The 21,659-nt window shown below is 33.3% G+C and overlaps 1 protein-coding gene across 2 annotated transcripts in view; it reads right to left on the bottom strand.

Moving 5' to 3' along the window:
* Positions 1–1,478: 1,478 nt before the first annotated feature.
* Positions 1,479–21,659, bottom strand: part of LOC143082220 (glutamate receptor 4-like) — a 39,361-nt gene continuing 19,180 nt past the window's right edge. For both annotated transcript variants that reach the window (XM_076257804.1, XM_076257805.1), the window contains 6 exons: positions 19,871–20,128; positions 17,452–17,562; positions 8,443–8,568; positions 4,753–4,935; positions 3,122–3,930; positions 1,479–2,141 (listed from right to left, as the gene is read on the bottom strand). In XM_076257804.1, coding sequence (XP_076113919.1) covers positions 1,742–2,141; positions 3,122–3,930; positions 4,753–4,935; positions 8,443–8,568; positions 17,452–17,562; positions 19,871–20,128 — 1,887 coding nt within the window. In that variant the 3' untranslated portion in view covers positions 1,479–1,741. The remainder of the gene's footprint in view (positions 2,142–3,121; positions 3,931–4,752; positions 4,936–8,442; positions 8,569–17,451; positions 17,563–19,870; positions 20,129–21,659) is intronic.

The following is a 21,659-nucleotide window of genomic DNA, read 5'->3' as shown; positions in this document are numbered from 1 at the left end:
TTAATCAGAGTTAAACTTAAATAAAAGATTATTGTTACATACATAATTATATGCAAATTTACCGACGAATCAGTTATATCTATATGTTGTCATTGCAAACATTCATGTTATTTCTCTGACTGTTGATGACGTCTTTACACTAACTTTATTGAATTTGGATGTGTTCTGATTGATGTATGCCCCAGGTACATTTTTATTTTAACAACACAATTTTCAATTACAATGAAATATTGTTGGCTTTGAACTAGCGTTCAGTGACTGCAAATACTCCTAGATTTGCACTGTGTGTCTTATGGGTTTATGTTTGGGGTGTATGTGCTTCGTACCAACCAGACGAGTTTTGCACTTTTTTACTGATTTGTATTTTTTTTTTTATTATGCAGTTCTGTTAAATAGATGTCCCAAGTTAAGGGATGGGTTTAGCGCAAGCAAACATGTTTAATCCTAGCACAAGTATGTGTATATCCCAAGTCAGTGGTTATCGGTTGTTGTTGTATGTCTAATGTATATTTCATTTATTGTTTATACATTCAATAGGACGTTTTGTTTTCTCGTTTGAATTGTTTAACATTTGTCATTTTGAGCCTCTTATTGGTAACTATGCAGTATGTGTTGTTTTCATTGTTACAGCATGTACGGTGACTTATATGTTTTAATTTCCATATCACTTTGGTCTCTTGCGATCATGTATAATTGACCATATTCACGGTAGATATAGTGTCCGGCTAGGATCTTGGTTTTTATCGAGTGATTTGATCGGGCTTTTTCGAGTGTGACCACTTTTTTCGAGTGATTATGATCAAAAATGTAAACAAACAAACTTCTTTTTTGACAAAATGGATATAGACGCTTGAGTTTAACATACAAGAATATACAAGGTGTACATGTGTCAGTATTAGAAATAAAAATATATAATCATTCCGATATATTTTTTTGTTAAAAAAGTTGAATTTACCTTTAAAATGCCTTTATTCCAAAAAGCAGAATAAATCCAATTCATATACATACATGTATGTACTACTGCATTGGTCCTTTAAACAACACGGGGACATCTGGATACGTCGTAGCGATAAGAAGTGGTTTCCGTTGGCTTGTGTTTGCAGTCAAAGTTGTTGTTTGTAGTTTGTTGTTTAAACCTAAAAATCAGGCTGTTGCTTTTGCTCCTTTGAATTGTTTCACTTTATGTCATGCATGTGTCTAAATAGCAAAGTAAACTTTTTGAGTTTTGCTCAGTTTTGAAGACGTGTGACCGTTTTTAGTTTTTTACAGTACCCTACTATGGTTTATGACAGATAGTTGTCTAATTGGTAATCAGACTTCCAAAACATCTTCATTTTATTTTGGGTAAAACTATGACCAACATAATTATATTTAAGTGAAAACAAACAGTAAAAACATTACATTCATCTTCTTTTTTCGAATATCGTCATTCTTAATTTCAAATGTCTTGGTGTGTATTCAGAATTCGAAGTGTAAAGTTAGTTCATCGATTTAATGTATATGTAACAACATCGATATACATATAAGGATTATAGACACATTAACAGGAAAATGATTTAGGAAGGATTACTAGTACATATAAGGCCTATGATAAACACAAGGCCTCTGTGTCGAAATAAGCAGTCTTTCTGTACCGCAGTTGAATTTAACTGCTTTTAATTGTCAGCGTCTTAAATCTTACACCATATATATCAACCTAGAAATAGTATTTTTCTTTACGATATTACATGAATTAAAAATATCAAACTTTGTCATACACGTTCGTGTAATTTTCCATATCTATAGGAATCTCGCTACCAAACACAGGTTTTGTCTCCTCATTTTCGAATACAGTTTTTGTCCCTTCGTTACCAAATATGTTTGTCTCGTCTTTACCGAACATTTTTGTCTCCTCATCGCCAAGCATACTTTTGGTCTCCCCGTTCTTGTCTTCTGTATCTATCCCGTTTGATTCTTTCTTTGAAGACTTTTGTTGCTTTGACAAAACGTAAAACTTTTTAAATAAAAAGAATGATACAGAAAACGCGAGACCAAATAACAGAACAATTAACACTCCAGACATATGCTTCACTCCAAACTCTACTTGTAAAACACTTTTACTCAGCGCGTCATCAGCACATTGTCTTTTATCCTCCCACCACCTGTAATGACAAAAAAAACATTTACAGATTTTCTTTTTGTAATAAAAAGCTCCAAGCATTACACTTTAATACGTGTTTTTTATCCAAACTACCGCTGATTATGGATTTGAAATACTTCAGAAGAAGGTTAACATCAACAAACAATATATCGGTAAAAGAAAGATAACTCAGCTTCTAACTTTTGTGATTCTAATTCCGATCGATCGATTGATTTTACGTCCACTTGCCAATATTGCACGCTTGAGACGAGAACAAATTAACATTAAATATAAAAAGGTAGATCCTGTAAAAGGACTGGTATTAATATATCAACTTCAGAAAATGCTAAATTTAAATGATGTCACAGAAACAGTTATATCATATTAGCTCTTTTATAGCTTTATGATGTTAGGCAAACCTCTTCAATGACTTACGAATGGTATTATTGAATAAACATAAAAAACAAGAATGTGTCCAAAGTACACGGATTCCCCACTCGCACTATCCTTTTCCATGTTCCATGGACCGTGAAATTGGGTAATTATCTAATTTGGCATTAAAATGAGAAAGATCATATCATAGGACACATGTGTACTAAGTTTCAAGTTGATTGGACTTCAACTTCATCAAAAACTACCTTGACCAAAAACTTAAACCTGAAACTCCCACTTTCATTTTTTATGTTCAGTGGACCGTGAAATTTAGGTCAAAAGTCTTATTTGGCTTAAAAATTAGAAAGATCATCTCATAAGCAACAAGTGTACTAAGTTTCAAGTTGATTGGACTTCAGCTTCATCAAAAACTACCTTGACCAAAAACTTTAACCTGGACGGACGGACGGACGAACGGAGCCACAGACCAGAAAACATAATGCCCCTCTACTATCGTAGGTGGGGCATACAAATTATATCTTAAAAAGCTTCCAGTGGCATATATTTCATGGACACTCTAACTTACTAACATATTAAGGGTGTATATATATATTAACAACATTAACAAACCTTTTTCTGAGTCTTGTAATAAATCCCTTTTCTTTCAATTGTAATATAGCAATGTTAATTGAAGTTTTAGCAGGATTACCAGGTTTCATTACAATGCCATGTTCCTGTAATCTGATTGGCTGACCAGACATTTTAGTTTTACAGTAATTCTTTTCGAAATATGAATTAATAAGGTAATCATAAATGAATGCAAAGTTTCCTTCTCCAGACCGCAGTCTACCTTGACTAGAATTCGTCACAAGACCGTTACTCTCTATAACTCGTTTCCAAATTGTTTTATATGTAGTGTCATTAGAGCTTTGCAGAAAACGCATTGTAGCTGAATTATTTATTGTCCCTACTTGTATATTTGTTCGTTCTGCTAATTCTATTAATGTCTCTACAGGCTGATCTAAGTTAACTTTTGTCAAAAATGCTGCCATATTTGCAGTGTACGTCGAAACAGTTATTAATACAAAGAATGTAAACCCGGCAGTAAGAATCCTCTGTGAACTCGGCCGAGGTGAAAAATCTGTTCCCCTCATTAATACAGTGCCGATAGAAAACCAGAGCACTTCTTTTAAAGTAAACTTCCTCTCTGGATTACCTGTGTCTAACATTAGATAGACAATACAGACAGTAACAGTTGCTCCTAAAATGCCCATCCATAACTCAAGTGTGAATGGACGCATGAACTGAAATATTGACGAATGTTCCTTTGGTTTGGATATTAACATATTGACTCCTGTACTGAGTACACCAAGGCTAAAATCTACCACTTCTTCACGTTCTGATGTAATAGATATGGCTCCCATGCCTAACGTGGCATTCTGTTCAAATAAACATGTACATATTATTCAGTTGTTGAAGTATGTAAAATACAAAGAAAATTAAATCTAAAAGAAATTCAATGTTGCCATAGAGAAATTATTATTTATGTATAATTCACTTAAACAACCTTGTATATAATGCTATGATATTTAATTTCCTATAAAATAAACAATACTGTAAATACTGCAATTATCATGGTGACGAACAAAATACCAAGAAGACATCACTTCACGTACTATTGCATACAACCCTATAAATAACCTGCTATCACAGTTTAAAATGTAGAAACGTTTTACAAACGGTATTGAGAAACCCGGTCAAGAATTAACTACTGAAATTCCATATGAACACTCACATATTATCTAATAAAATTATATACTCAGCTGATATTATATTATAATTGTAACTGATAGATCACAGAACAATTGGAAGGACCCAACACTCCAACTACTGATAAATTACTGTTGTAAGAATGACATTGTTGTATCTATAAGGTTTAAGGTTTCTATTGAAACGTTTCAAAGTTAATACACCTTTGGATAATTTTGATTGATCTCCGGGTGTCTTTACGATTTATCTTTTTAACATATACCATAACTTATTTTAATTACATCTAATGACATATTTTCCATATTTACAAAAAAACTTAGTTTTTTCATTAAGTCCTTATATAAAATAGGTCCTAACTAACCCCTGTCCTAACTATAGACTTAAGTTTCACAATCACACTTTTTATACATTCAAAACGAATTCTTAAGTTCTTTCAATAAGACTAATCATAAGTTAATATCATTCCGTTCATTATTTAAGTCTTAACTCACCCCAGCCCTGACTTCGTCTATCATTCCGTTCCACCGGCCGTTTATTTCTGATCCGTATGCATTGTTTGGACTGGGATAAAGTTCGTATTTGAATGATAGTAACTTAGATAACTCCTCTAGCAGGTCTATTGTAAAACCCTCATATCCAACATTGCCTGGCTTGTTCATAATAAACGGTTCCTCCTATAAATAGAGAGTATTACTTTTTATATTATTTGTTTCGAGGTAAAATTGCACACATACGGTAGACAATATTATACTAAATATGTGAATTCTTACTTATCATATAAAACAATGATCGTAAATTAACTTAACATCAACTTGGCACAGTAAATTTTAATGTTCGGCTGTTTCTATGTTGTGTTTTGTGTACACTGTTGTGTTTTGTGTACTGCTGTGTTTTGTGTACTGTTGTGTTTTGTGTACACTGTTGTGTTTTGTGTACACTGTTATGTTTGTGTACACTGCTGTGTTTTGTGTACACTGCTGTGTTTTGTGTACTGTTATGTTTTGTGTACACTGCTGTGTTTTGTGTACTGTTGTGTTTTGTGTACTGTTGTGTTTTGTGTACACTGTTATGTTTTGTGTACAGTACTGTTGTGTTTTGTGTACACTGTTGTGTTTTGTGTACACTGTTATGTTTTGTGTACTGTTGTGTTTTGTGTACACTGTTATGTTTTGTGTACACTGCTGTGTTTTGTGTACTGTTATGTTTTGTGTACACTGCTGTGTTTTGTGTACTGTTGTGTTTTGTGTACACTGCTGTGTTTTGTGTACTGTTATGTTTTGTGTACACTGCTGTGTTTTGTGTACTGTTGTGTTTTGTGTACACTGTTGTGTTTTGTGTACACTGTTGTGTTTTGTGTACTGTTGTGTTTTGTATACACTGTTGTGTTTTGTGTACACTGTTGTGTTTTGTGTACAGTACTGTTGTCTTTTTCTTTTATTCCACAAATGATGCTTATGGTTATGTTACAGTTTCTATCATACATATATAGGGTCGTGGGGATATTCGGACATTTGTCGGGTATGTTTAATTTCAGTATAAAAACGTCTGATTTTTTTTATATCATCCGCTGCAGTGTAGGGGACATTAAGTGTTGCCTTGTCCATCTGTTAATACGTATACGTACGTCCTAACAATTAGTTGCCGTTCCTTAATTTAATTTTTCATCAACCAAATTTTATGAAAAGTATAATACCATAAACACAGATCTGGTGGGAATTTGGGTGACGTCACTTTTACTTTTTGGAATTTTGGATGCTCTTCAACTTTGTACTTGTTTGGCTTTATAAATATTTTGATATGAGCGTCACTGATGAGTCTTATGTAGACGAAACGCGCGTCTGGTGTACTAAATCATAATCCTGGTACCTTTGATAACTATTTTACCGTTCTTGTGTAATGACTCTTTATAACGTTATATGCAAGCTGTGGCATTATTTGAGTCCCATGGACACATTCTCCGTATATCGTATATTTGGTTAGATTCAGAATTTCACAGAATGCCTAAGTAAAATTAAACAGTCATTTAAAATATCTACGTGGAAATTAAGCAGTTGGATTTTATTTGACAAGGTGGTTACAGCTTAAATATACAGGTGAATAGCTGTGACGGAGCTTGAAGAGAGCGTATAAGACAAACTGAAAGGGGTAGACAGCAAAGGGTGTCAAAAATCTAGGTGATGGAGTAGCTGACATGGCGACCACTGTGTGGGCAGTATTAATTGTAATCACAAAACTACTGAACTCTGAGGAAAATTCCAAACGGAAAGTCCATAATAAAAATGACAAAATCAAAAGTATGAGAGACTTGCAGGAGCTTAACAAATTAAAGTGGACCCCAACGATGACAAAAACTTGAAAGTAAAGTAGGACGTTGATTTTTATGGGAGTTTTACTGCTCTTTTCTTGAAAATGACACCACAAAATGAGATTTGGATAAGTACTGATGTTAGATATCAATATACCGAAATACACATTTTACCATCCCGTTTTCCTGCTTTCTTATAAATAAGCCTACTGTTGGTGTCATATATGTGCATATCTGTAATCAGTTTTTCCAAAGATCTGATACCCAGTAGTTCAATGGTTCAAGATGTCTCTTTTTGGTGTATCCATGGCAATAATCTGCTTGTTTTTACTAATAATATTGCAAAAAGGGAGAAAAGGTGTCACATATTTTCCCAAAATTTGGCCAAAAATAGAATTTAGATCCCCAGGAGGATATCTTTTCTGAAACTGTATATATCTATCATGAAATCAAATTATAATCAATTGTCTTAAGCTTTCGTTTCATTTTTTTTGTTGATAAAATGGCATCAAAAAGCGTAAAAAAGTGTTTGTAAACATTCGACCGTACGGTGACATATAGTTGTTAATTTCTGTGTCATTTGGTGTCCTGTGGAGAGTTGTCTCATTGGCAATTATACCATATCTTCTTATTTTTATACTACAAAAAGTCTGAACAAACAAAAAATACGGACAGTCAAACAAAAACATCCCATGTAAATAAACCGGTAAAATATAATAATGATGTTTTCGACATAACTTTAAGGGCTAAAATAGTCATCAGCTTTCTTATAATGAATTCTGATGCACAAATACTTTTATATTTGAAAAATCCTCTGGGGCAAAATTGCAGGATCTACTCCCCTTCCGGAAGACCTGAGATCATCCCGGGTTTTATTGGGTTTCGTGTTGCTTAGTTTTTAGTTTTCTATGTTGTGTTATGTAGACTACTGTTTGTCTTCTCGTTGGCTTTCGCTTTTCGCTATGGCTGTGTCGTTTTGTTTTCGACCTTTAAATTTGATTTTTCCTATTGTATCTTTGGTCTCTCTTTAAAACTTTACACCTTCTTGCAAAAGTACAGACGCGTACTGTACACGGAGGAATTTGTGTACAGTTAAAATAAAAGTGACAATATGTTTTTGCAGAAGCAAAGTTATGAGAATTAATCAGAGCGGCACACATTTTTAGATATCGTGTAACGGTCATGTATACTCGAATATGACCGAGCAGAGATCGATGAGTGGTTGAATGTGGTCGCGTAGAGATCGGGTATCTGTCGAGTTGGTCTGTGATGAAACAAATATAGAAGTCGCAGTGATCATAAAGCGTTCGGGAGTCGGTCGATTTAATCTAGACAACTTGTCGAACAGGTTGGCGTTGATCGGGAAAGGATCGGATATTAGTCGAGTAATGATCGTTAAACTATTTCAGTGTGAGCCAAGGCTCCGTGTTGAAGGCTGTACATTTACCTATAATGGTTTACTTTTATAAATTGTTATTTGGATGGAGAGTTGTCTCATTGGCACTCACACCACATCTTCCTATATCTATTTGTATTACGACTATACTCGATCTCTACACGATCCTTTCCCGATCAATTCGACCGCTACTCGACGAATTATCGATCTCTTCTCGAGTGACTGTCTTCTCGAGTGACTGGCTTCTCGGACGATCCTTACTCGAATGTTTTGACATGTCAAGCACTCTCGGGTAGATAGTCAGATCGACGACGACCAAGGTAGACCACCCTGAACATTCTTGTCGATTGAGTCAGACCAGTCTCCCGATCGCTTAAGTTGTCTTGATCGAGATTGGTCGAGTTGGTCTGATCGGCTGTGTGAACCCAGCTTATATCAACAGAAATATGTTTCGTAAATTCATCCCTTTTCAATTCTTACCATAACAAATACAACTTTAACAATGTCTGGGAAAATACCACGTGTGTCTTTTTCCAGAGTGTCATTAAAAGGAATAAGAACCAGTCTGTCATGTGTAGTATTACCTTTTGGTCTCCATTCACCAATCTTTAAAGAAAGCATTGAAACACTTAAAATGTATTCATGATTGATAAACTTCATAATCAAATATTTAATGTTTATTCAAAATGAAAATATAATCTAAATTAAAACACTTCATTTATAATTCGTTGCGTCCGTATCGCTTTTCTAGATTTCATCAGAAATGCTCAAATCCCACAATACACTGGTGGTAAGCGGATGGTCGTAACTTAAAGTTACGACCATCCGAAGATGGGAGACAACTCTAGGGATAATTTTTTCTTTTCCAATTTTCGTGCAGAAAAAAATTGTTTCAGTCGAACCGCTTGTCTCTTACATACTAATCGCCAGTGCGTTGATATTGAAACAAAATTTGATACATAAAAACATTCCAATTTTCGTAAAATGATCATTCAATAATTCGAGCATGATGGTCGTAACTAAAAAAACAAAAATGTTCAGGATGGTCGTAACTTAAAATTGTGATGGTCGTAACTCTTTATTAAATAGGACCGAATAAGACAAGGTAAGAGTTTTAAACGTGTCTTTTGTTATATGAATATATTATATGATATATTTGTGAAGTTGATTTCACTAAATGATAAAAACTAAAAGGGGTGAAGAGAGGGATACCTGTAAAGTGTGAAAGGAAAGAAAATTGGAACGAATCGAAAGAAAAAACCAAACAATACAAAATTAAGGCGAAGTGTACGTAATTAAACTACACAATGGATTTTTTAAAAATTTTACATGTAGATTCTGCTTGTAAAAATAAATCGGAAAATAAAATAAAAAAAGGGGGTAACCGTTTTCGTTTTTGAGATACGAGCTGTTGAAGTTAACAGCATCATACACCAAAATTACCAAGGATATATAGGGAAAATCGTGAAATTCGGCAGGAATTGTTACATTTCCAAGATTTTCTATTATATTAGACAATCGATTTTTTTTTAAATTTATGAGACGATTCTAAAATGTCTGAGGAATCGATTGGTGCAAAGAAAGTCCTTAGCAACCGTGCTACTTTTCAAGCTATACCCTGTTAAAGTTGAATCTTGAGTGTAAAAAAACAAAAAACAACGACAACGTTATTGACGTCGCCGTAACAGTTACGACGCTTCATATAGTTCTATACTTGTATGAAATATATACCGTTTTGTTGGAGTTCGTGTTGCTCGGTCTTTAGTTCTTTATGTTACGTTTTGTGTACTATTGTATTGTATTTGTCTTTTATATTCGGGTGCGTGCGGAGATCGCCAAGCTAGAAAACGGTTGACATTTTCTTTATTATGAACTAGAACTATTTTCGACCTTGGTGCCTTATTTTTGTTAAAATCTAAACACTGCGGCGTGTTTTCAAAATCTTTGTTCCCATAAAACTTCATTTCATCAAGGTCTCTTCTCAGAATATCAGCCATCTGTCTGGCACAGGATAACAAATCAATATTTAAGTAAATTTAAGTTGTGTGGTAATTCTTAGTACATTCGGGTAAATTAATCTTATCTTTGTGCCGCATAAGCATCTCTATAATTCAACACATCCCTGAGCCACGACATTATATATTTTATGCATTGCATGCGCTTCTTTTTATCACAATCCAGACCGGCTAGTAACCGTTGTATAACTTTTACACGTTTGAAGACGAATATTTGCGTGAAACATTTTTGTATGATTTTTATTTCTAGAAATCAATCTGAAATCTACAACAGTCCTTTCCCGAAAGTCGGGCTGGACCTTTACTTTTATGTGCATTCGGGATTTACACAAATTGTAACCCTAATAATTCAGTCGTATTATTCAGCTAATGTACGAATGCTACATTTCTCGTGTGGGAGAAAATCGGACATGGAAAGGGCTTGAATTATTCGAGTTACTCAAATTGAAACTCGGGAATATATTTCTAGCTGTTCGGAATTCGCGGAAACAAATGGTTGTTTTTCGGCATTACGGCATTGAATCAATAGAAATACAATTTTTTTTCTTTTAACAAATTCGAATACCAGTCAGTTCATTGGACTTTAGTTTGAAATAGCGGCGGTAATCCATTCATTTTATCCAATCAATTTTTTTTTTTTTTTTGGGGGGGGGGGGAGTCAACATTGATAGCCAAAATCCTTGAAATATTCGATAAAAAACCGTTGAATGTAAATTATATGAACTCCAAAGTCTCATATTATGAGACTAGTAAACCACAGGCTTCTCAATTCTTGTATGACCATGAACTAGGTGAAAACCTAGAGCTGATCGAGTGCGAGATCCTCATGGATAATCATCGAGGTCGTTAAACACCCCTTGCAGTAAACTTGGGTTAAATTTAAAAAAAAATCCAAATGTACTAGTCTGAACACATTTCACCTCTCATTCCACTAAATATTAAATTGCAGTTACAAGTATCACAAAACTTCCCTGACCTCTTTTCTTTAACCATAATAGAGGGATGAGGGATGGAGGGATCCAGATCCCGAAATCCCGGGCTAAAAAACACGACATCCCGAGGTCCTGAATTTAAAAATAATTAAATACCGACTACCCGAAACTCGGAAATAGAATTCCCAGATCCCGAAAGGGTCAATCCCGAAATCCCGAGCTTAAAAACACCCGATCCCGGAGTTCCGATAAAGGTCCTACCCCCCTCCCCCCGTAATTCTATATTCTATTCATTCATAATCTTCAATTGAGACTTGATACTTCAAAATTACATTCTCTAATTTTGAATGATACACACAGGCACAATAAAGAGGCCCCTCATGGGGGGGGGGGGTCCTAGTAATCACATAATCACCATTTTTTTGCCAATATAATCACATAATCATTAAATATTTGCTTATCTTTAGTAATCAAATAATCATAAACTAAAAATACAGTCCTAGGTAATCAAATAATCATGAAATATTTGGCTTAATAATCAAATAATCATTAAAAAAAACGGCCAAGTAATCACATAATCAAAAACCCCATGAGGGCCCTCAATAAAAGAAAACAGATTTCGCTATATATCTCTTCGAAATTGGAATTTGTGAAAGAAGAAATGACATGTTATATTTTATCTTACATGTGTACTTTCAATTTCAATATGGTTCTAAATTTAGATTTAGTTTTCCCATAAATTGCGGACGGAATAGAAGACACCTGTGTTTATTTTCTGCACATGTAGAAAAAGTTGAAAACTGGGAGTTGAATGACATATTTTTTGTGAGACAACTTTCAAGTTACTGAATAAATTTTGGGGCCTAGTTTGTTTATTTTTTGTATGTTTTCCGTCTTTGTTCTTCCGACCTGTAAGTGTTGCACTACTATTATAGTGGTCAAATTATTCTCTTGTATCGTCTGATTTCCGAATGAATATAAATCATGTCCTTAAATTTTCAATTGCACAAAATACGAATATTTCAACGTATTTTTAATTAGACAATTAAATTCACACGTCTTTCATTAATTATTTGTTACCTATTATAAAAACTTTACGTTGAGTACTGTGTTTTTCGTTCAAGACTACGGCTTTTTAAAACGATATTGTTGGGTCAATTCAGGTTTCATTTTAATTAATTTGATATCAATAGAAGAAAAATTGTTACATGTTTATTTGTTTATTTGTTTATAATTTTGTTGTGAGGCGTTTTTTTCTTTCTGTTGATATCATAAACACGAAATGCCTTCTCCTACGCGTTTAAAACAAAAAACAAACAAGTGTTTTTAAGCCAGGCTGCACACAGAACAACGTACAGAATGCTGTGATTTCTAATTGGAGTTCAGTATTTAGATAATTTCTATGAGGTTTAAGACAGCATAGGAGTGCTTGTTGGATTCATTAGGGAGCTACCATTTGATTTTTATGTGGGGGCTAGGATGAAAAATATTGTCCTGCTTTTTTTTTAGTTGTAATCTCTGTCCTGGCTTTTTATTTTTTACTCTATTCGGTCCTGCCTTTTTTTTTTACTAGTTTATCCTGACTTTTTTTACACAAATTGTCATCCTGCCTTTTTTTTTCAACAAGTTTCTCATCCTGCCTTTTTTTTTAACTCAAAACTCCTGTCCTGCCTATTTTTTTCAAATTTCATCCTAGCCCCCCCCCCCCCCCCCCCCCCCCCCCCCCCCCCCCCATAAAAATCAAATGGTAGCTCCCTTATAGACCGCAGAAAGTAGTTTCTCTTTCGTGTGTCCTTTCGTGGAGTAAGGGAGATAACTTGCGTAACTAACGACGAACGTTTTTAATCCCGTATTCCGCTAGAGGCGTGCAATTACGTACACTTCGCCTTAAAGTATAACGTATAAAATCAACCAAGAGACAACTAATTATAAGCGGTTAAGTTTAATAACAATATAAATTTCTCAAAAGTGGAGAATTCATTTTAAAACACAGCTCTAGTTATGATCATTCTTAGTTACGAATTAAGAAAAGGCGCTTTTAACAAATTTGACATCACATGAAATAACAGTATCCTGATTTATTTTCATATATTTTGCATGTATTGAAAAGATAAACTTTTTAAAAACTAGTATGTACCTACTAGGTGGAATTTAAAAGAAAAATCTACAATTTAAAATTAATACTTTAAGTCAAAAAAAGTGGAATTTAAAAGACAAATCTACAATTTAAATTTGATACTTTAAGTCGAAAGAGAAGTACATGTGTAAGGAATCAAAATAATGTTATGGGGTCGTTATCGAGACAAGACCATTCCGCGAATTCGCAGGTCCGTAATCGAATTAAAGAACATACATCTTATTTTTAGCCTGGATTTTGAGAAGTCGTATTGTCATTTGGTATATAGTCAAGCTGATTATAAGGTGAAATTTCGAAGTTCAGGTATAATTATTACCCGTGGTTTTAGAAAATTCTGAATACGCCTATTGGTACCATGTTATCCGCTATACATCTTTGTCTTTCTTATGAAAAATACCATGAACCCTGCACCACAGGTTTTTTATTCCCAATTCATAAAGGGAATGATGCATCCGATCTTAATAACTATCGAGGAATTACAATTACTGATTCATTGAGGAAGCTTATTTAATAAGATACTTGATACACGTCTTTGTAAATTCTTAGATGAATATCATATCATTGATGATAGCCAAATTGGGTTTACCAAAAAAAAAACACGACCATCTGACCATAGGACTGGTTCATTCTAAAAACTATTATTAATAAGTATTGTAATACAAAAGAAGGTAGAGTGTTTGCCTGCTTTGTTGATTTCCAGAGGGCTTTTGATACTGTCATTCTCCCAGGGATAAAACTTAAGCTATTGGATATAGTTAAAGAGTATGGTAAGAGATCTTTTTAGAACTAAAGTTGGAGTAAAACAGGGAGATGATTTGAGTCAAAATTTGTTTAAAATTTTTAAAAATGAACTTCCTGATTGTGTTTAAAGTTCCCCTGATCCAGCTGTTGTTTATTCACGACCAGTCTATTCTTTAATATATATATGCTGATGATATTGCCATTTTTTCAACTTCAGCAAAAGGACTTCAAAGTAAACTTGATGGATTAAGATCGGTGTTTGAAAATTAATCCCATTAAAACCAAGGTGCTTGTACTTAACAAGACAGGCAGACATATCAAACATGCTTTTTATTTTAATAACAGAGTTATTGATTGTGCTCAACATTGTAAATATTAAGTAATAACTTTTAGTGCATCTGGATTTTTTTCCTTCGCTCAGAGAGAATTCTATAATAAGGCGTTAAAAGCCTACCATAAGCTACGCAATGACTTTCTGTCACTGAATCCAAGTTTAAAAAACAGCCTTCATGTTTTGAGCATACAATAAAACCTATTCTCCTATATAGTACTAAAATTTGGGGATATTTCAACCCTTTCAAAAAAAAAATCGAAAAATCTATGACTACAAATGAAGATCAGGCTTATCCCAAGATTCTTTCAGAAAGACTACGCATTGAATTTTGTAAACATTTACTTGGTGTTACCAAAAGAGCAACACATTTTTCCAATCTATCTTAACTCGGTAGATTCACTTTGTATTTTGACATTGCAAAGTCTATGATCAGATACTGGCACAGGCTTGACAATTTGGGATCATCTTTCCACTACTAGAGGAGGCATATTTAGAGTCAAAATTACTACACGAGTAACAAAATTCCTTCACAGTGTGGATCCGTAAACCTCTTTCTAAAGAATGTTAAAGGGGTTAGCAATTTACATTGTTTACTATATGCTGATGATAATGTATTTTTTTGAATTTCAGCAAAAGGACTTCAGCAAACAGTATTCATACATAGTTTGTAGCCAGGATAATATTTAAAAGATAGAACTTTATGCTTCAACTCAGCGTGCTGGTCTTTTAAATCTGAGTACATTCATACAATATAAACATATACCATAAACATTATTTTCAACCTGCATATGTATGTGATAGTTGCCGCAGTACATTTATTTCTACCTTGTAATATTATCCTAGCTACAAGGCTGGCTATAAACTACTAATATTTGATCTTACTTTTAAATTCAAAGCGTGTAGCATTGTAAAATATATACCTGCATATGTATGTGATATAGTTGCCGCAGTACATTTAGTTCTACCTTGTAATATTATCCTGGCTACAAGCCTGGCTACAATCTTCTAATATTTAATCTTACTCTTAAATTCAACGCGTGTAGCATTGTAAAATATATATCAACCTTATTCATACTTTCTAGGTTAACACAATATTCAGTGCGACCCCATGGATTAAGGTTTTTATACCGTACCAATACTTAAAACAAATATCAATGATATTATACAAATATAGCCTTTGTATGAGGTCGATACAAGGATATATTGACCTGAAAGAAGTATATTGACTGAGGACGAAGTCCGAGGTCGATATACTTCTTTGGGTCGATATATCCTGTATTGACCTCATACAAAGGCTATATATGTTATATTATTAATTTCCGACCATGTTTGTATCAAAATCGTCATTTAGGTTTGTTGGAACTTTATAGATATTACATTGTCTCCTTGACAATAACAACATATTTATTTAGTTGTTATTTCATTTACTATTTTTTTTGGACATCTTATGTATTTGAAGATTTTTTTTCGTCAAATAATCGATCACAGATATCATTTGTTTCAAAACGTTAAACAATATCCTGAAATTCATTACATGACGTCACAAAGTATATCGGTTTTTAGTTATTCTAAAAATAACCGTGCAATATGCGTTTTGTCGGTCAATATGCTTTTTGCTATCCGCCGTTTTCTCTCTACCTTCGAAAATATAGTTTAACATGTGACTATCCCTAAACGAATCAAATTTGTTAAAATATACGAATTAATAATATACCGCAAGATCGTCATGCAATCGATAAAAAATAAAGACGACACTTTAAAAACACCAGGCATTTGTGGATTTTCATTAATCATGATTCACCAAAAGCCGAATATTTGAAAGCCAATGGTTTATAAAAGCTGCAATAGCTGATTAAAAATTAAAGAAGATTGTTCAAAATTGTACGTTCAATAATTTCATCTGCCGACATGATTGCAGGTAATAAAAAGTCGTAAATAAAAACAAATCTGAAAGCAAATATTCAACAATTTTATGACTTAACGTACAGTAAAAAATATATTAATACTCAACCCTAACATACTATTTGGCTTAATGCGAGCTGATTAGTTTTCACTGTTTCTCCTAAATGATGGTCGTTTGGAACATATCAAAAATGTATGTTTAATAATTCTTTAACTTAATTTCTGCATACCATTATCAGAGTAACAAATGAAATAATATTTTTTGTAATAAACTTTACACAACAGCTGAGTTTATTAACATGGTTATGCATGTGCACAGTACTTTAAAAATAGTTTGATAAAAGTTCGTCTAAATACAAAACATTTTGTACTTGAGTTACGGTCATCTTTCAAAGTTACGACCATCTTGTGTCGGTTACGACCATCATCCAAAATACTATAGTTGACATTACGACCATCACAAGTTAAAGTTACGACCATCATGCTCGAATTTTTGAATGACTATTTTACGAAAATTGGAATGATTTTATGTGTCAAATTTGGTTTCAATAACAACGCACTCATGATATGTGTATATGAGACAAGCGGTTTGACTCAAATGAACCTTTTACTGCACGAAAATCGGAAAAGAAAACTTATCCCTAGAGTTGTCTCCCATATTTAGATGGTCGTAACAATAAGCATATTAAGATTGAAGCCAAGAATGAATATGTAAATAATCATCTTCAGGTATTTTATATGTTCCCAACTTTTTTGCTATGCTCGTGTCTTTAGGCGTTTTGGATTTCAATGAACGTAATACGTGTACTAGTGGAAAATAATTAAAGGTTCCTTTAAATACTACAAATCTACTTACTAAATTCTTTAATCGATTCAAACATATGGTTTTGAAGTTTTACTGTAAGAAGATAACTTAACTTATAGCACTTCCCTATTATTGAAACTGTGATGTTGTTTATCTAGCCCGTAAGTTTAGATCCGATCCCAAAAACTTCTCGATCCTTCGAATAAAAGGTATTCTTAAAGTTATCATGATCAATGAAACATTTAAATTAGATATTTGAATATTGTTGTTTTATCTGTTCAAATATCGATTGAGTAATCAATAACTTAAAACCGAACTAAAATGCATTGCTAAATACCTAATAGCATTCTCTGCTTCTACTTAATTGAACTAAATTGTATTGCTACAGACCTAATAGCATTCTCTTCTTCTACTAAATTGAACTAAATTGTATTGCTACAGACCTAATAGCATTCTCTTCTTCTACTAAATTGAACTAAATTGTATTGCTACAGACCTAATAGCATTCTCTTCTTCTACTAAATTGAACTAAATTGTATTGCTACAGACCTAATAGCATTCTCTTCTTCTACTTAATCTATTTACGATATCAAAATAGGTAAATTATTGTTGCCTTTGTTTACCTTTTTAAACAATGAACTGCCACCATGGTTGTACAGGTGAAAAGCGTAATCAATCCTCTTTCCTTCAGAGTCGAATTTTACTGAACCCGTTTTACCATTTGGTAATGTCGACTACAATAGAAATATATCAAAAAACAACGCTGCATTAATAAGTTCCAGATTTCTAAATCTGTATTACAAGTGTGAGGCTAGTTTCTAACATCTTCACTATTTGGCCTCTAGTGACTAGCTGTCTTATAGGCAATCAAACCATATCGTTTTATTCTATACCAGACAGACTAAACTTATACACAAAACTTTGTTTGTCCACTAATGTCTCCTGATGATTCGTACAATGAGTTTACTTCGATTTTAAAGTTCTGAAATGTTAGAGATCAGGTCATATTTCTGAATATATGATTTGAGAGAGAAGAAGAAGTTACATGTATTAATTTAGTAAAATGTTTTACATTTGGTACATCAAAAACTAGATTCAGACAGGGAAACAACTCTGAGTACTCTTATATCTGTTCTTTGTGTCTTTAGTAGTTTGAAGCAATGAACATGTGGTTGCATACAGTAATGCATTTAATTTTGAATTACCATGATAACTAGAACAAAAATGTGTCCGGAGTATTTATTTTCTATGTTCAGTGGACAGTGAACATTGGGTAAAAACTCTCATTTGGAATTAAAATTTAATTTAGCAAAATCATATCACAGGGTCATGTGTACTAAGTTTCAAGTTGATTGGATTTCAACTTTATCAAAAACTACCTCGACCACAAATTTGAAGCGGGACAGATAGACGAACGAACAGACGACAAACGAACGGACGGACGAACGAACGAACGCACAGACCAGAAAACATAATGCCCACAAATGGGACATAAAAATATTTAAGTGACATGGAACAAATTCTCACTTGAACCACCATAAATTCTGTACATTATTTGGTGTCGGGAATATGTCAGGAATATGTAACCTAACTTTACAAACCAACATCCAATTTTGTACAATATTCGATTAATACATGTTATAATGTCTCTTTTAATTATGTCGATCTATGCTGAAGTTAACCTTACCTCATACATTCTACTTTCGAATTAAAAACAATATTTGAATTATTTATCAGGCGCGTAGCTACGTTTACGTCAAAACGCCCGGGCGTACACTTGAATTTTGGTAAAAAAAGAATATTTAAATCTCAATATACAGTATTAAAAAACTACTGGTTTAAAGCACATCATGATCAGTCTTTTAATCTTTCTTCAATAGCATGTATTTCCAGAAAAAAAAATGGTACCGTACTATATATTCGTTCATTTTATGTCAAAGTCTGAATCTGCTGGAATTTCTTTTTACTTTCCTTTTCAGCTGAGATTCGATATGTGCTTTGAATTTTAGCCGAGCCTACATTTATGACACGAAAACAAGAAAAAGCTTTATATATAGAGACCCTAGATTTCATCGGAGGCGTCAACATTTAGGTTAAATTTGTGGTAAAAGATTTTTCTAATATCAATTATTTTGTCAAACCTTCATGAAATTTTACAAAAGTTGGACAGAAGCTTGTTATTCTCAAAAGATGCATTTACATTTTACTGCTAATAGGATTTTCTGTTTGCAGTTAACAAGTACATGTAGATACAGTCTGTGGTTGAAGTTTGTTACACTTTAATTACTTTGTCAACCCTTCATCGAATTTGATGAAACTTTGAAGCTTTTTTGTGATTCATGTCTGATGTAAAATTTAGAAAATATAGTTTTTTTCATTTTTCAATTGACATATGGACTTATATTTAGCAGTTAACAAACGCTGTGTGATTATTATTTTTTTACATGATAATTTTGAAATCCTACAGATATTGTCATGAGACTTTGGTAGAAGTTAATAATCCAGATCAAGAAAAAAAATCTAAAGAAAATGTTTGATTATTCAAAATCCTGTAATGGACTGATAAAACGAATCCATTTTCGAGGGAAGCGGTAATCTAGCGAGAACCACTGTTCCATGGACTCCTTTACGAATTTTCATAATGCACCTAAACATCTATGCAAATTAATCAATGCATATCCATTAACGACTTTTGTACAAAAGGGGTTTTAGTCGAGTAATTGCTATATATTACCCCACGGTTCCTTTTAAACATATTTTAAAGTAACTGGTTTGGATATTTTTTCTAACACCATTGACCATTAGATTTCAAATCAACACAATGCATACATTTAACATAAAAGATAAACAAAAAAAACAAAAAAACAAAGTAATCTATAAGGTATGTTCAACTTACTATTGATTGGTTTTTAATGACACCTCCCCCTCGAACCCACTACTAGAAGATGCTATATCCTGGGTCCGATGGGGGCTCCCAAACCCCTCGCCGAAGTTGGGGCGTACACTTAAAAATACCCTTGCTACGCCACTGTTAATGCCTACCTCACGCAGTGCATCTATCAATTTTGATCTGTTAAATACATCTACATGTTCATCAGTTCCACTCGTCTTCTGCAGGTAAAGTTTCTGTGATTTTTGTATCAAATGTGCAGTATCAGTAGCGGTGGCTTCATATGTACTTGTCAGGTATTTACTTCCGGGTCGGATCTCTTTATTACGATATGCTAGAAGCTGACAATTCGCTTCGAATAATCCTTGTCGATACATGGGTCCTTCATCAAATGGTTCAAGGAAAAAAGACTGAAACATAGTAAGAAAATAGAGTTTCCCGTCAGTGGAAAAGCTTGTTTGATTAGGGCCCAACTTGGTATATGTTTTCGGTGTTGGGTCTACGTTATCTTAAAAGATGATTGCAAAAGTGTGATTAAAAATCATGGAGATATACATGTATCATTGTTTTTTATCAACATTTTTTTTTATTTTATCAACATTCTTTTGCTACAGATAACGACGCTAGAATGTAATGAAAACTTATAAAATATATAGTTTTCTCACAGAAGGTAACCAAAGAAGGTAACCAAAGATTTTGCGACGAAGCAAATATTAAACTTTACAATATCAATAAATATCTTTAACCAATGAATTCAAATAGCAAAAGCTATGCAATTAACAAATATATACTTATTAAGCTTCATGTAAATCATTTAACAATGAAATACATTAAATATGAAATTTGGCGTTTTACAAAGGGAGCTAATAATTAATTAATAACACTGTCTGCCACACAGCATTTCGGGGACTCCTCCTCTTATATCTTTCGTCCCTCATTTATAGCTGACTATGCAGGGGCTTTTCTAATTATTGGGGGTATTATAGTTGTTAATTTCTGTGTCATTGGCATTGTCATAGTCTCTTGGCAATCATAATACATATTCTTTTATATATATAGCGATGTCGTTATTACGACATAGCTAGGGCGTTAAAACGACATAGTGATGTCGTAATTACCACATAGCGATGTCGTTAAACGACATGTTATGTCGTAATTACGACATAAATTTTCTTTTTTGAATGGCCCTTATCGGCTTCCGTATTACACAATGATCATTCTTCAAGTTAATTGTTATTATGCTTAATTTACAGTGGCAAGTATTATTGCATTTTTGGAACGAATGTCATTTTTGCAAAGTGGTTCGACCTGCAGGATGCAGGACAGTTGCTAGTAAAGGAAAACATTTCGAATGAGTTAGGAATTATTATGTGTCAGACAAAGTACGGATCCATGAAAATTTAGAGGAATTCTTTTACTTTCAAGTATTATGAAACACTTCAAACAACAAGTTGGCAATCATACCACATCTTCTTTTTTATATTTAGGATGACAAAATTTGAATCTAATATGAAATAGAAAGATGGAATCCTGATTATACAATAATAGTTACGAATGATAAAACAATTATGACCGTCAGCAGCAACAGACCAATGATAACAGGCCTCGGACATGCTTATACAATGTAGATGTTGTTGGGTCAAACTAGTTCCCTCATTCTTTTTTTATCCGCACAGTGGTATTACAGTACCATTAAATGTTAATAAGTTGGAAAGGGCTTGATTCATGAGATTGGTACTAAGCAGATAAAACACGAATATTAAATTGGCAGAAGTCAAAAAGAAGTGATCTAGGAGTACCCCAAGACTACACTGTCAATCAGTATAAAGTTGACTATCACATGTCCTAGTACTAAATTATATTAAACTTTTCTGTAATTATGAACTAGAAAGATTCCCTTGATCTATCTATAGTACTTGTACTTTCATTCCCAAGATTCCC

The sequence above is a fragment of the Mytilus galloprovincialis genome, chromosome 7 (assembly GCF_965363235.1).
Source record: "Mytilus galloprovincialis chromosome 7, xbMytGall1.hap1.1, whole genome shotgun sequence".
Taxonomy (NCBI): domain Eukaryota; kingdom Metazoa; phylum Mollusca; class Bivalvia; order Mytilida; family Mytilidae; genus Mytilus; species Mytilus galloprovincialis.
The sequence above is the reverse complement of the archived record's forward strand: the minus strand, read 5'-3'. Positions and strand labels throughout refer to the sequence as shown.